General features: G+C 51.1%; 1 protein-coding gene across 2 annotated transcripts in view; it reads right to left on the bottom strand.

The window, feature by feature from the left end:
* Positions 1-15,915, bottom strand: part of GTF3C1 (general transcription factor IIIC subunit 1) — a 72,051-nt gene that overhangs the window by 30,130 nt on the left and 26,006 nt on the right. For both annotated transcript variants that reach the window (XM_026011059.2, XM_072753615.1), the window contains 8 exons: positions 12,602-12,769; positions 10,488-10,603; positions 9,107-9,413; positions 8,257-8,486; positions 5,924-6,060; positions 4,701-4,854; positions 2,083-2,186; positions 705-883 (listed from right to left, as the gene is read on the bottom strand). In XM_026011059.2, coding sequence (XP_025866844.2) covers positions 705-883; positions 2,083-2,186; positions 4,701-4,854; positions 5,924-6,060; positions 8,257-8,486; positions 9,107-9,413; positions 10,488-10,603; positions 12,602-12,769 — 1,395 coding nt within the window. The remainder of the gene's footprint in view (positions 1-704; positions 884-2,082; positions 2,187-4,700; positions 4,855-5,923; positions 6,061-8,256; positions 8,487-9,106; positions 9,414-10,487; positions 10,604-12,601; positions 12,770-15,915) is intronic.

Raw genomic sequence — 15,915 nt, 5'->3', positions numbered from 1 at the left:
TCAGGCTGCACTTCCTAACCACGAGAGCCTGAAGGCAGGCCATGCTCTTGTGACTGGGTACATAGAGATGGAGGTCACACAAATTGCCTCTTCTACCTGGGATCGCAGGTCTGCTGTGCCGTGTGCCACACCAGGACATGGTTTGTGCCTGCCAAGTCACCTCTGCCCTCCTCTGCCAACATGCATGGTTGTGGCCAGGGGAGGAGCAAAGCCCCGCTGGCCATCTGTACTTGCCCCGCACACGTTAATGTCAGAGCAGCCCGGTGGGGGCCCACGGAGGCAACCCCATCAGATAACAGACTCTGAGAAAATTATACAAGCGTTCAAACTCCTCAGTGACTATAACTATCAGAAGCTTTGAGGTCAGGAGAGAGAGGTTTTCTGTGGCTGAGAGGATATTCCAGCCAAAGGATACTGAGCAGAGGAATTCATCTTTGTGACTAATTCCTTGCATTAGGATCCAGCCCAGTTTCATCTGAGTCTCCTGACAGCCTTGTGAGGTATGCTGGGCAAGAATCATGCCCACTGTGCAAATGGGGACTTTGAAGCCAGCGGAGGTCATGTGACCAGCCCCACGTGACCCAGCTAGTGATTCTTTGGACTACAGCCCAGTGCTACAAGGTAGAACAGCAAGTCACTCAAACATCACCATACAGACAACCAATGACACCTCACCGGACGTTGATGAGGAGCTGCTTCTTTACCTACGACAGGGTTATAGTTTTTCAGCTGGGTGATGCCCATTTTCTCATCAGTTTTCTTCACCCGTCCGCTTTCTGGTTTAGAAGCATTTGGCTCAGAGTCTCCTGATCCACTCGGACCCTCTTTTCCTTCACTTTCTTCTTCAACTTCTTGAGGTGCTGGAGGCTGGGGTACTTTAATCCTGTAGTTCAAATACAAGATCGACAGCATGTTGGAATGAGGACTCGGAGAAAGGAAAGGGTTTGCCTTGGTGAATCAGATGAAGCCACTTGGCCCTAGAGTTTCAACTTCACTTGCCTGGAGAAACCAAGCAGATGATGTGAATGAATAAAATGCATCAGGTCACTAGATAATTTGGGGGAGACAGGGGCTGCAGTACCCTGTATACCCGCAGAGTATACATGCCCACCTACAGGGCAGTTGCTATTTTGTAAGGCAGCCCAATGGGCTGGGTCTTCTAACACTTTCAGAAATGCCAGAGATCGGGGGCACCTGGGGGTGGCTCAGTGTGTTAAGCATCCAACTCGTGACTTTGGTTCAGGTCATGACCCAGGGTCACGAGATCAAGCCCCACGTCAGGTTCTGTGCCCAGTGGGGAGTCTCCTGGAGATTCTCTTTCTCTTTTTCCCTCTGCCTCTACCCCTGCCCACTCTCTCTCAAAAATAAACAAATTCTAAAAAAAATAAGTAATTAAAAATAAAGTGCCAAAGATCAGGAACTAATATGAAATTAATCAGTAACTGGTTCGAAGTACATAAGCTCTGCAATCTGTATGGAGCCCTGTGCCTGCCCATTGGCCACCTCCAGTTTAAGCCCAGCTAAGAATTTCTCCCACCCCTGAGTTTTCTCAGACTGTGAGATGGTTTACGAACAAAATTAGAGAAGACCGCAGAAAGGCAACTAGACTCATTTTGAGCCATTAGGAGACTGGGTGAGCTTCACACTTCACAGGGCCCATGATTGAGAGAGCTCTGTGGACACCATTAGGCAGAGGAGAATGAAGAACATTAGAACTTTTTTTTCTCCTTAAAAATCCAGAAACTGGGGGCACCTGGGTGGCTCAGTCAGTTAAACGTCTACCTTCGGCTAAGATCATGATCCCGGGGATGGAGCCCCATGTCAGGCTCCCTGATGACCTGAGCTGAGCACCAAAGGCGGGGAGCGAGGGAGCCTAGTTCTCCCTCTGCCTCTGGTTGTGCTCCCTTCCTCTCAAAAAAATAAAATCTTAAAAAAAAAAAAATCTAGAAATTTCTCCTAAACCAGTGAATCCACTGATCTCACATGAGTATAAACAAAAGGTGTGTGTGGAAACTGCTACAGATGGAGATATGAAGACCCAGGCGGTTTCCTTGTGGATTCCTATGGGGTACTGCCACTTGCCTGTTTGCTGTGCTGGAATTAGAGATCCGGAAACGGACCTGCTCAATGGCACTTCTCACCAGAGGGTCATTCTGGTCCATGGACGGGTGCACAACCAGATCCACCTGTGGAGGGAGAGGTCAGAGTGTCCCAAAAGGGCAGAGGAGGAGCTGGGGAGAGCCAGCTCTAGAACACGGTACCTCGGAGCAACCCTGCTGATACTTTTCATTAACATTTCCAAGAGATGTCTGAGACTGAAGCAAAAAAGCATTACTGAACAGTTGGCCATTACAATTTCTGGCATCAAAATCCCTTGAGTTGACTGAGAAAGTTCTGCCATTGGTAATGTGCTGCTCTGTGCTGCTCTGCTCAGGTGAGGAATTTCTGCCCTGGAAACACAGTCCCCTGGCTGGGCTGTCCTGGCCTCCTAGTCTCCACAGCTACCTAGTTGCACATTCCTGACACCCCACTGCAGCTATCTGGGAATTTCCCACAGTTGCTCATGAATCCTGAGGGCTTCCATCTGGAAAAGGTAAGCAGCTTTCCTTAATCTCCCCTCGCTGAGAGTGCCATCATGGGACTCCTGCCAGGCGTGCTTCGAAACCAACTGGCAGAGGATTTAGAGCTGCTTTTGTTATTTTACCTCTTCCAAGGTACTGAAGCTGAACAGTTAGGGGGGTTACCATTTCACGAGCATTATCCAGGGTGACAAACAGAATAGCTTGGTGGAGGTGAGCAGAGGGGTATGGGTGTGGTGCCTGGGTGACAGATGGCAGATGCTGTGATCATGGCCCCTGGAGAGCCAGGCTTTTCTTCCGTCTTTGCCGCTGGCAGGACAGGGCAAGGTAGGGTTTTCTAAACTTGTGACTCTAAGCAGCAGGCTTCATGCAGAGAATGGCTCAAGGGGTAGGGCCAATCATAGGGAATGGACATTTGTGATATGGGGACAATATCCTCCTCTCACACCTTGCCAACTCTTTTGGAATTTTGTGAGGCTCAAATGAGATGCAGTTAGGCAACACCTTGGAGCACTTAAAAGCACAGTGCAAATACAATACATTCCCATCTCCCGACTGGCCACAGCTGAATAGCCAGCCAGCCCACTGCCCAAAGGCCCAGTGGGCAGGGCAGGATGCAGGAGCAAAGGCCAAAGCGGATGCTGCCACATGGCAGCTCCAGTCAACATACCTTCAGGGCATCAGCAGGCAGCCTGCCAGCAGCACGGGCTCTGCGAGCCGGAGAAAATGCTGGTGAGCCACTTAAGCTTATTCTGAAGGCAGATGCACAAAAGTGCAGTCCTTCCCAGCTGGACACACAGGCTACTAGAGCTGAAGTGCTAGTGGCACTCTGTGGCAAGAGGCCCAGGGCTGGTGCCTTCATTTCTCAGGTCATGCGATTGTTGGTGCTTATGCATGGCACTCTGTTCCCCACCCTCCCCAACACCTCTCCCACCAGACTGCCTAGTGGACACTAGGCTAGACTGGAGGAGCTGGACATAGCTGGATAGTAGATCTCTGTGTTACTCCTAGACTGCGGGAAATTTCCTTGCCTTCATTCACTACTGTCCCAAGAAGGAGGCCCACCCCCGAAATAACTCCTTTGTGTGATAACAGATATCTAAGGGGCAGCTGCTGAGGGGTGAGGGCTTTTGTCCTTGATGACAGAGCTCAGCACAAAGACCCCCTGCCTGCTGCGGGAGAGGATGGCAAGCTGGTGGGGGGTAGGGGAAAAAGGAGAAGGGCAAGGGCAAGGAGACTCAACAGCAAATATAAAAGCTGATAGAGCTGCCAACCTGGAAGGGCTGAAATGGTGTAAGTCATTTCTCATGCTGCTGTTTTTCAAACTTCAAATGTCTCAAAAAAATAAGATAAAGTAAAAAAGCAGAAATGACCTTGTCGGCTTATTAAAGAAGCAACACATCAAAGCATAGCTTTCTTAAGGCAGAGATTTACAATGCAGCCAGAAAAAAAGGTCAGGCAATTACTAGTGTCTGTCCCCACAGTACCTGCCTTCTGGTCCCAGGGGCCCAGCAGGGCTCTCTCCAATGATTCCAACCCTGTAAAATGTAGGCCTCCGACTATGTGCAGAGCTGCAGAGCTCCAGTTGCTATGGGAATGGGCCCCAACTTTAAATTTTACAGAAACAGATAAACTGAAGGCAGAAGATCTGCTGGTGTGCACTCAGATTATGCCAGCAGTGCGTCTTACCTGAATCACCACCATCACTTCCTCAGGAAGGGTTCCCTATGGAACAGATCCCTATGAAAACTCCTTTTGCTGCCCTACTCTACACCTTCCACCTGTTAACACGTGGCTGAATCTCTGCCAGTGCTGCTCTGCGGAACTTCAATGTCTCCTACTCGCCTTCTTGTCACTCAGGGCAGGCCTGGGGCTGAACACCTGCTCTAAGGCCTGTGCATGCTGCTCTGAGATCCAAGTGACTTATTCCTCTTTTCGGATTCCAGCCTCCCACGGAAAGCTGGCATGGCCCCTGCTTCCCAGATGAGGAGGCACAATGGGAAATGGGAGTTACTGGCAGCAAAGGAACAAGTGAAATCAGATGAGGACAAGAGGAGCCAGACAAGAAAGCTTCTAATGGTGTGAAGCTGGTGTGGTGGGCATTAGGAGAGCCATGCATACCTTCTTCTTGATGCCATCCTGAATAACTGTAGTCCGATAAACTCTCAGGAGACCCTCCTCAGAGAGGTTCCGCACCAAGCGGACGATGGACTTCTTACAGCACTTGGTAGACACGCCTTCTTGCTTCTCCTGATCCATGATCATTTTCTGAATCCTGGGGTGTCACAAAATAAGTTATATACCCAATCTCAACACAGAAGGCCTTTTTCAATCCAGGCAGCTGAGAGCTACCTAGTGGTACCCAGTGGAAATGGGAGGAGAACTAAAAGGGGAACGCGTCATTGAATGGCTGACTTCTAGAGACACTACAGATCATCTCTCTTGGCGATAAATGAGGTAGACAAGCTGCCACTCACAAGCAGCTTCACATTCTGAGCCTTTTACCGGAAATAAAGGGAGTACGTGATTCCTAAAGGGACAGTGAGTGTCGTGATGGGAGATCCATCTCTATGCTAGTTTTAACTCCCAGACACAGGGATGGTCCAGTATACGGCTGTTGACACTCTCAGGTCTGCAGCTCTTTCTGATTCGTTTCATGTCTTACGGTCTAGAACTTACTGAGTCACTACGTGATGTTTCCAGACCACCGATCACTGGATGGCAGGGCCAGAAGGACATTAGGAGTGTCCAACCAAACCCCTCACTGCACAGATAAGGGGATGCAGGCAGCACCGTCTGCACATGGTCTCCCCAACCCCTAGTTAGAGAACTGGGGTGAGGCTCCTTCTAATTGAGCGGCTTTGAAGCTGGGTGCCAGGAAGATGCCGCCTAGGAGGCGGTGGTGACAGTGGGTTAGAAGGACCCCACTGAAGTGCAGAGGTTCACCCCAAACACACAAGTAAGTCCTACCTGCATCTCTGTGTTTTTGCTTTCACATCAGACTGCGTTTGAACAAAAGCCTCCATGTGGAAGTAAAAGCTGTTTATGAGCTGATGCATATTGGCTGCCTAAGTTTCTTCTCCAAGGCAAGAGAGGTGCCCTGCACTTTCCTGACTTCCACTTCTTCCCCAGTCACTCTCCATGTTTAGTGCTTCTATGTTCCTCAATGTCTACACTTTCCAAATTGCTAGAACAAGTGCTAAACCCTTCCTACCACACAGCGATGCTGTGAGAATCTATACAGCAGAGGAAGACTCAGAGGCCTCTTGGTCATTTCTGTGGCTTGTGATAATGACCTGGCCTGAAATGTACTGTTAGTGCAAGACAGACAGATGGCTCCTTACGTGAATAAGCTCTCGATTAAGCGCAGGTTGGTAACAGCTTCTATGATCAGGTTCCTGCGTTTGAGCAACCGGTAAGTTTCGTGGGGTTTGTCTTGGCCTGGGCCATGCTTCCCTGCCTTCTGCGAACTGCTGCTCTCCTAGAATGGGGGACAGAGAGAATAAGAACACAATGGGCTCAATAAAGTCAGGGGGCCACCTTTCCCCCGGGTGTGTCTTGCCTCTTTAGGCAATTTCCATGCCCATGTTCAAGAAGGAAAGTCAAGAGGGCTATCTCTCTCTCTGGGAATACAGGATAGAAGCAGAGATGGGCTTCTGGGGTCAGGTAGTTGTCCCTAGGTGCATTAAGATGTGTGCCAAATGAAAGACAAAGGGGGAAGAGAGCGAAGAGTGCTCTCTCTCCCATTCCTGCCAAAATGCCCATGGTTCTCTTCATAGCTCCTGTCTTCTAAGAGCTTCTGTGAAACTGTTACATCTGCCCTTGGATCCCGTCTGTTAAAGCCCCTGCGTGTCCCCTGAGGGAAGGGAAATCCTGACTCCAGTACAGTCCTTGCAAATCACGTGCCACAAAAGGGCACCCTGTGGTGGCCTAGGCCTTCCTTTGCTGGATGCCCTCCTCACTTGGAGAGGTGCTTTCAGGAGAACGAGAATGAGCTTGAGGAGGCTACTCGCAGCTGGTTGTCAGGACAGCCAGCCCCAGGTCACTTCCCTGCTGGGCTGGGGCTTAGGAAGACACACAGTTCTTTCCTGAAAGGGGACCAGCTCAAAAGCATTCAAGATTCATGGAAGGGCCCAGGAGAAAGACCTCTGTGCTCTCCTGCACTATACAGCAAACATTTTGGAGGGCAGTCAAGTGACAGGGATGCTAGAGTACAAGGTGAAGAAACATATTTTGCCAATGGCCCTCCAGATGTGGCGTTCATGGCATCTTCTCAGCACGATGCAGAAAGAAGGTCAGCATTCTTTGGGAACAGATTTCTAAGAGGAAGAGAAAGAGCTGAGCCAGGCAGCAAGCAAAGGAATCCTAGGGCCTGGAGGGAACATGTGTGCCGCTAGAGACAGGTGAGCGTAATCTAAAGGTACAAAGAGGGTGAGGGTGTGAGCAGGGCAGGCAGGCCCTCTAGAACCTGCTGGGACCCACCTGCTGGTAGGCCCAGCTTCTTCAGTGACACAGTACCAACCATGACTTGAGAAGTTATGGCATCCAAAGACTAGGAAGGAGCTCAAAGTTTCTAGAAAAATCCACAGAAAACCTTTGCACCCCTTCCCCCCCCCCCCATTGCTTCTGTTGTAGGGGTGGTACCAAAAGCACAGGCCTCCACACCAAAAAAGGAGAAGCAAGGCAGGAGGAGCTCCACACGCATGGAATCTTATCCTCACTTTGCATTCACTGAGCAGGCAAGTGGCTCGTTCCCTAGGGGCCTCCCCTGTCTCATCCTGACATCCATCTCACAGGGGTGTTGTGAGGCCTCAATGAAAGAGCAGGAACAGCATCTAAAGCTGCCCCAATCACAACTGTGCCCTGTGCTGAGTGCCTCATCCTCTGACGGCGTGCTTCTGAAGTGCAGGAGGTGCCACTGGCGGTTTCTGAGGCATGTTCAAGTGACACAGGACAGCATAAAGGGAACCAAATTACATAATGAGAACGGTACTCCTGTGTCAATTCCTTTTTAATCCTTCTAATTACACTGATGAAAAGCATTTGATTCTATTGGGTCTTGAATGCTGTGACACTCAACAGTATCTGGCCAGAATGTACTGAACAGTTTCAGTTGTCTGTTTTGTAATCACCTCCCTTTCACAGCAGATGATACTGGCCTTTCATCTAAGGTGGGGCTTCTCAACATTAGCACCATTGACATTTGGGGCTGGATAATTCTCTCCTGTGGGCTGTCCCTGCACATTCTAGGAGATTAAGCAGCACCCCTGGCCTCCACCTACTAGACACCAGTGGTCCCCTGTCCCCTAGTTGTGACCAGGAAAAATGTTTCCTCCAGACACTGCCAGATGTCCCCTGGGAGGCTAAATCGGCCTAGAGTGGGAATAACCACTAATCTAAACAAATTTTCCCTACAAAATCAACTTAAGTAAAAAGAGCAAGTTGTTGAGAATTAAAAGACTATGTAAACAATGCTGATGCTTTCTGGCTGGGCAGAAAGGTGGTATGTGGAGGAGCACTAGCCCACTGTCTGGCACAGAGCACTCAGCACACAGTACTCTTACCATTATTGATTTTGTTGTTGTTGCTGGGATTCTTACGCACAGAACTGAGAAGACCAAGGTCCTTGCCATAGGCCCTTGCCAGAGAAAAGGCACTCCCCACTGTGAGCACTCACCTTTGTGCTTTCATGCCTGACCTCTTCAATCACGGTCATGTCACCACTACTATTCCTCATGCGGTGGGAGCCAAAGGACATGCTGGAGGTGCTGGTGTCCTGCATGGAGGTACTGGTGTCCTGGAGGCTGTCCCTGCCGGCAGAGCTTTGGCAGGCTTTCTCCTCAGCCGCTCCTAGGGAGGAAGGCAGCTGCTTCTTCAGTGGGTGGGCATTTACGACCTTCCAGCCACCTGCAGTGGAGGGGCGGGAGGAGCATGAATGAATTGTGGCCTCATCAGGGGACAGAGAGGAGGGCACTAACACTCAGCAGCCAGACCAGACCCACGCAGGCCCAGGGTTTCATTTGGTCAGTTTGAGGACTAGGGTGGAGGGCCAAGGGAGCAGTGTTGGGGCCCCTTCCCGCCCCACAACCCCACTTAGCTAGACACCAGATTTGCAAACTGGTCATAAGCTCCACCCAGCGCATGTTTTAAAAAGTCTGTAATTAACCTAAAGCCTCAAAGGCTCCTCAGATCACTAGAGGGAAGGGGACAGCGGAAGTTTACTGGATCTCATTCCTTTACTAGTAAAAACACAACAAAATGAACTGAACATTTGCCAAGGAGATCAGACTTGCAAGCAGCCAAGAGACAGATGTGACTGTTTCCTCCAAACTACTGATTATGTGATCACGTGACACCAACAGGTCCCCAGTTAGGACAGCACAAAGAGATCCTCAAGTGTCTGCTGAACGAACGGGCTATTTTCTCAAGATCCCCAGAGCAAGGTGGGATTGGCAGAGCTTAGATCGAGGGCAACACCCTCTGCCAGCCTTGCCCACCTTCCCTCCAGCCCCCAGAGCACTCCCTACCCTTTGCTGACATGGAGTGATGAGGCTGTGTCCTGAGACTGGAGTTCAAGCTGGCTTTCCCGTCACTCTGGGATGCTCTCCCTTTCTTCTTGCCGCTGCTCTCCTCCTCACTGTCTGACTCAGAAAGAAAGGTGTCTTCCCCTTCAGGCACGAGTGATTCCTCCTGAATGGAGGCCAGGCTCACTGTGGTCAGCAGCTGGCTCCGGGCTTTCTCCCTCTTGTACTGCCGGCTTAGATCGCTCTCTTCTGCAAACACGCAGGAGATGTACTTGGTGGTCCGCTGCCGCCCTTCATCTTCCATGAACCCCTGGAGGGGGGAATGAGATGTGTTTAATCATGTTTGGAGGGTGCTGCAACTCTCAGGTATGCAGGTGAGCTGGGGGCTGTGGTGTCTGCATCCTGATCTTTCCTGCACCCCTTGCCACCACCCGGGTGTTCAGCCCCACTGGTGTTCCCTCACTGTCCTGTCTGGTCACCTCTCACATGCTGCTTCCACAGGCCTGTCGGAGATGGGTTTCCAAACTGCCATCCTGAATGTGTGTCTGTTCTATGGGACTGTGAGCTCCTTGAGGGTTGGGTCCTCACTTGGTCCTTCCCCATCTCATTTATGCCTGGCACAAGACTAGGCCCACAGGCAATGGTTAGTGAGCAGTGAGTGTTAACTGTGTAGGATTCTAGGATTTAGAACTGTTGCCACGGACTGGAGGTCACCAGCTCCATTCAGCCACTGCCTTAGGGACAGAGGATGGGACCATCATCAACCCACACTTCTTATCTTCCAGAACAGGGGAAAGGCGCTCTCTTGGCTCTTCATGGCAGGAAGAACAACATCTTCTATGTGTCAAGCTCATGCCAAGGCACATGCCAAGCACTCTGCAATCATTAGCTCAACTGTAATCCTGCCTTCCAACAAAACGGCCAAAATGTTGGCAAGAAGAGAGGGAAGGATATGGGCTGGAAGGAATGTAGGCATGAATGCCGAAAGGAGACCTGCAGACACGTACAGTTGGCCAGTCCACTGTCCCCAGGAGCCAGGCAAGTGATGAGAGAGAAAGAGGCCTGAGTAGGGGCCCAGGCCCCTGGGCAGCAGCTGCTTTGACTGAAGGGGCAGTGAGAGGCTAGCCAGCTTCCTTGGAGGCCCCACACAGTTGTGTGCCCCCTGTAGCCACATCTCCTGCTGACTTTTCAGTGCTGAAGACTCATTCAGTTTTTGAAAAGTGAAAACCAACGAAAACCAGCATCAAGGAGACATGACATGCCTGTGGGCAGCCACCTGCGACTGAGGCCTACAGCGTCTCCTGAGTGGCTGAGACAGCCCTTGGCTATCACGCTGTGCACAGACCCAGAGACAATGGAGCCTGCAGATGACTCATGATGTTACCTTGACAACCTTGAATCTCTGAAGAAGGCGACACAGCATTCTTGCTTCCAGCTTTCCCACATTCATAGCCACTCGGATTTCAGCTTGGGAAATTCCTTTCGTGCCTCTGCGCTCAACTGTGGGAAATAATATAATGTGTAAACCTCAGCCCCTGAAAAGGAGCCCTCCCACTCTAAACAAATCCACTCCTGCCACCCCCGTTAAGCACAGACTCCATCAATATGGCGAAACCAACACGCAGAAAAAAAATCAGTGTTTCCTCTCCCTCCCCTACCAAGAACCTCTGAACATTCCTTCCAAAAGCTAATTCTTCAGGGTACCTCCTCCCTGTTAGAACAGTAAGTGGCAAGTGACAGGCTGCGGATGTACTCAGCTCTGCTGACAGTGCTTTTGCCCAGCAGCAGGGAGCTAGCTCTTTCATGTGGACTTTTCCAGATACATGAAACGGATTCTTTTTCTTTTTTGTTTTTAATAGTTTTTAGTTAAGAACTTTCCTCATTTCCCTGCTGTCTCGGCAGACGCAGAGGCATTCCGAACAGCAATCTGGCAGTGTCCCGTACAGATGCCCGTCGGCGGGCTAGGGGAAAGAGTGTGCTGGGCCCTGTGGCAAGCAAGCAGCAAACGCCTGTGCTCTATTATCTGCTCCGTCTACTCTGTCAGCTCCTGCCCTGCTACATGCTGTCACCACTCAGTGCTGCTACTGTAGGTGCCTCAAAGAAGCCCTTTTGAATTTACTCAAAGGCTCCGGGACTAGGAACTCTAGGATGGAGCCTGGTGGGCGTGGGGGCAGACGTAGCAGGTGGTCTCCCCAGGAAAGTGCACAAGCCACAGGACGGGCTTTGCAGCAAAGCTCTCTTGTTCAGAAACAGATTCCCCTTTATTGCTGCATCACACACTTGAGGCTGCCAGGTACAAGCCATCTGGATAAAGGAGGTCTTGCAGTGTTGTATGGGTATAAAAATAAACATCAGAATGAAAAGGGGGGGGGGTGGTAACTGGGTGGCTCAGTTGGTTAAGAGTCTGACTCTTGATTTTAGCCCAGGTCATGATGTCAGGGTTGTGAGATCAAGGCCCATGTTGGGCTCTACACTGGCACGGAGCCTGCTTAAGATACTCTCCCTCTGCCTCTCCTTCACCAGGGGCACATGTGCACTCTCTCTCAAAAAAAAGAATCAAAAGAGAAGACCAGGATGTATCACTATATTGAACCAGTAACATGCTCATAGTAGGCACAAAAGGGTTAAGGGTAGCTTTTCCCAAACTGTGTTCGGAGGAACCCATTTGGAATGATAGTAAGAGCTGATAAAGGGCAGCCCAGGTGGCTCAGCAGTTCAGTGCCACCTTCAGCCCCAGGGCCTGATCCTGGAGACCCGGTATCGAGTCCCATGTTGGGCTCCCTGCATGGAGCCTGCTTCTCCCTCTGCCTGTGTCTCTGCCTCTCTCTCTCTTTCTGTGTCTCTCATGAATAAACAAAATCTTAAAAAAAAAAAAAAAAAACCCTGATAAAAAATGCCAAAAAGCCCCTCAAAAGGCTATGTTGATTCACCAGCGTGGCTTCATACCAGCTGCTGACTCGCAGCCCGTGGCCACTGCACTCCCTCTTCTGTCCTCCTCCCCACAGGGACCTGCAGCCACCCTGTGTATGGCTCTGGGTCACTGCTGTCTTACATGGATCCCAGGGGGTCTAGGGAAAAGGCGAGGAGTGGGGAGACAAGACTACAGGCCTGCAGTAACTCCAGATCAATTTCAGAAGATGGGAGGTGGTTCTCGAATCTTTGCATTTTAGTATTAACTGATTAGTATTAATCAGTTTTTGAGTGCTTTCCACAGGGGAGGCCCTACACCAATGTTCTGATTCTACTCCTCACTCAGTCCCTCTCATGGGCTAGGGTGTGCATCATGCCCAGTTTACAGATGTGGGAGCCAAGGCTCACGGACCTTGCTAATGTCCTACAGGGTGACTACTCACACTCAGATCTGACCCAAAGCCTGACCTTCCAAGGGAACCAGAGTTTCAACAACATAGCCCTCTCCTTCGACACGTGGGCAGCACATCTCTGGGCCCCCAGTGCTCAGGAGCCCCATGTCAGCAGGCGCGCGCACATAGGACCTACTGAGTTCATAGGTCTGCGTGAGCATGTCCCGCTCATACACGATGTCCACCGGGGGCACTGCCTTAGAGATGACCTCCTCGTCCTCGTCGTCGTCCTGGTCATGGTCATCCTCGACCTTCCGTTTAAATTCCTTCAGCAGCCGGAGGCAGCGTACCATGACATCCGTCCCTAGGAATGCAATGTGGCATATTTTCCAGCAATGAGCAGAACACTGCTGAGGGGGGTGGGGCACAGCTGAGATAGGGACCTGGAGAACAGGCGTACACACAGCATCGAGTTCAGAACGTTTGAAACGGCACATCCTGGGGCACGACACCTGAACATGTCCTCCATACAAACACTTTTTGTTTCCCACATAATTAGTAAACAAGGAAATGCAAATGAGAGGAATAATGAGGCACTGTGTCAGTCCTATTAAATAAACAGCAGCCTTCTCCTGCTCGAGACAAGCTCTGCGACAGGAGGAAGCAGGCCTGTCTGTCCACGCCAGCTCCCCAGCACCCAGCACAGTTCCTGGCGCACAAGCAGTATTGCCGAAAGGGTGAAAGGCAATTTTTCTCCTTTTAAGGGGAGACTGACTGCCAAGAAGTTGTGATGGCAGTGTAAATGTGTTCTAGAACCCTATGAGGGCATTGCTGGAAACCTTTCACCAATGATTTCTAGAGTGGGGAATTTATTCCAAGAAAACTCCAGAAAGAGGCAAAAGCTACCAGTATGAAGGGGTCCACACAGCACTCTGTGTGCTAGCTTTTCTGAAGCACACAAACAATGATGCAGGACTAAGTGGTGGTGCACTGACAACAACCACTCTGTGGGCTAGCTCAGGTCTTCAGGCAATCACAATCCGCCCATCACACCCAACCCACGGAAGCACAATATGAGAAAGATAACCAGCCTGTGCTGTGGCTGTACCAAAAGAAAGATACAAAACAAAGCAAAGCACCTTACTAGTGCAAACCCACCCATTTGATCCTGACAATCCTAGAAAGCATTTTACAGATGGAGAAACTGAGGTACAGAGGAGGCTATGACTGGCCCAAGCTCTCTGGAGCTTGTAAGCAACAGGGGCAAAGGTGCTCAGGTAGGGTCACAGGTCTCCACTGAAGACGAAAGGACCTTGCACTAGGAGGTCCTCTGACATACAAGTATGGTGGCACAATAATGACCCCGCGAGGATGTCCATGCCCTGATACCCGCAACCTGTGACTACATTACCCTCTGTGGCAAGAAGGACATACAGGTGTGATTATGTTAAGGGATGATCTTATCCTCGAGTCTGGGTGGGCCCAATGTCACAGAACCCTTAGGAAGGGAGGCAGGAGGATCAGAGTGAAAGACTAGAAGGTGCTAGGCCGCTGGCTTTGAAGGTGGAGGAGGAGAGCTCGAGCCAAGGAATGCAGGGGGCCTGCACAAACTGGAAATGGCCAGGAACGGATTCTCTCCTGGGGCCCGCAGAAGGAACAAAGCCCTGCCGTCATCGTGATTTTAGCCCTATGACATCCATTCCAGGCTGCCAGAATTGTAAAGCAATAAAGTGGTGCTGCCTGCAATCACTAAGTCTGCAGTAATTGTTATCGCAGGGACACAGATGGTTTCTCCAACAGGACACCAAGGTGCCTAATCCTGGGTACCAAGGCAAGGGGAGCCATAATAAAGCTGGTCTCTGCTATCCAACGCCTCTTGTATAGGAGCTGTGGCCAGAGGGCCTTCCCTCACACCGAGCACTGCAGACTGGCCTCTGAGCCAGGTCAGGTGCAACACCCCAACTGGGGCAGGGGATCTCGTGGAGGACACAGCGTGTGGCTTGCAGGTGAAATTCACAAGCAGTAATGCATGTCAGGGCCCTGAGCTCATCAGGCTTACCCTCAGGGCAGGGTATGGCCAAGCCTGATCTAGCAGAACCCTCCTGGGAGGGCAGGCCTGGGGCAAATGGTCACAAAAGTAGGGGCAGCCTGGGAAGTCTTCAGGCACCAGCCTGGTGCTGACTTGTTGGCACTCCTCCCAGTTACAGAAAATCCCATTCCTGATTTTTCAACAGAAGAAACGTGAAGTCACAACACTAGCTTCCTCATGCCTTGGCTCCCCCCATACCTGCCGGGCCCTCTCCGGTTATCCTGCTTCCCACGGCTTTGCCCTTTACTCAGGGCGCCTGCCCCACCCTCTCCTTCCATTCCTCCCTCCCTAGATGGGAGCCTAACGCAATCAGGAGGAGGGGCATGGCAAGGAGGGGGACCCTTGGACCCATCTGTATGGGTGAAAATTATTTCGAGGCTTGAGTGACCAGAACTGATGTTTCACTGGGGTTTCCTACTAGCAGCCGAGGACCAAGGTACCTACAGCCCGCACACCCAGCACGAAGGCATAACACCAAACACCAACTCATTCCCCACTGGGTCTTCCCCCCTGTTCGCTCTACCCCAGCCCCTCCCAACTCTCTCAACCCCCAACTCGCCTCTCAGACAGTGCCCACAGAGCGACCTACTGCTCCTAATATTACCATTGCTCGAATGCATGCAGTGTCCCAGATACCAATCAAAGCTCTCCATATGTTATAGAAGCTGGTTCTCACCATGGCCTGAGTTGCTGGTGGCCACTATCCTGTTTCACACTTGAGAACCCCGGGAGCTAAGGCATTTGCCCAAACTCCTATTCCTCAGCAAGGGAGGAGCTGGGATTTACCAGACAGTCTGGCTTCCGAACCCAGGTCCCAAACCTTGAACTACATATGGCCCCTAATTCAAAGGCATCCATATGACCGAGCATAGTGGGTGACCTGGGGCCAGGGACGCTGGCTTCTGTGGGAGAGGTGACCCGATGCAGCACCTAGGGGAGGCAGGCCAGCACGTATCAGCAACAGCCCGGCAATATTTCTTCCACCCCGTCTTAACTGATTAACTTGGTTAATCAGCCAAGGAGAGATACACAGAGCAGTGCTCAACATCAGCACAGATGAGAAAGAGAAAAGCTACTATATACTCATGTGTCCAAAGGGCGAGGAAGGAAATGCCCTCTGGGCCTCCCTAGCTTCTGCTCCTCATGACATCAAGCTGGCACCTGTGCTTACCTCTGCTTGGACAGCACTCGATGCCTGTGCCCCCCACCCCCAGCCTTGTCCAAATGACCCCCCACTGTCGCCTCTACTGCCAGCCAGGGTGGCCAGACCTTCGGAGGAGCATCGGGGCAAAACCTGGGCTCCAGGGTCAGGCAAACACAGGTCATCTAAGCTCCACAACCTCCCATTTCTGAGACTCTGAGGAAATGACTTGGTAGAGCTTTTTGTGTTCAGCTCAGCAAAATGTCTGATGTTCTCCACC

This window comes from Vulpes vulpes, chromosome 3 (assembly GCF_048418805.1).
Source record: "Vulpes vulpes isolate BD-2025 chromosome 3, VulVul3, whole genome shotgun sequence".
Classification (NCBI taxonomy): domain Eukaryota; kingdom Metazoa; phylum Chordata; class Mammalia; order Carnivora; family Canidae; genus Vulpes; species Vulpes vulpes.
Note: the sequence above shows the minus strand (reverse complement) of the source record. Positions and strands in the feature narration are given on the sequence as shown.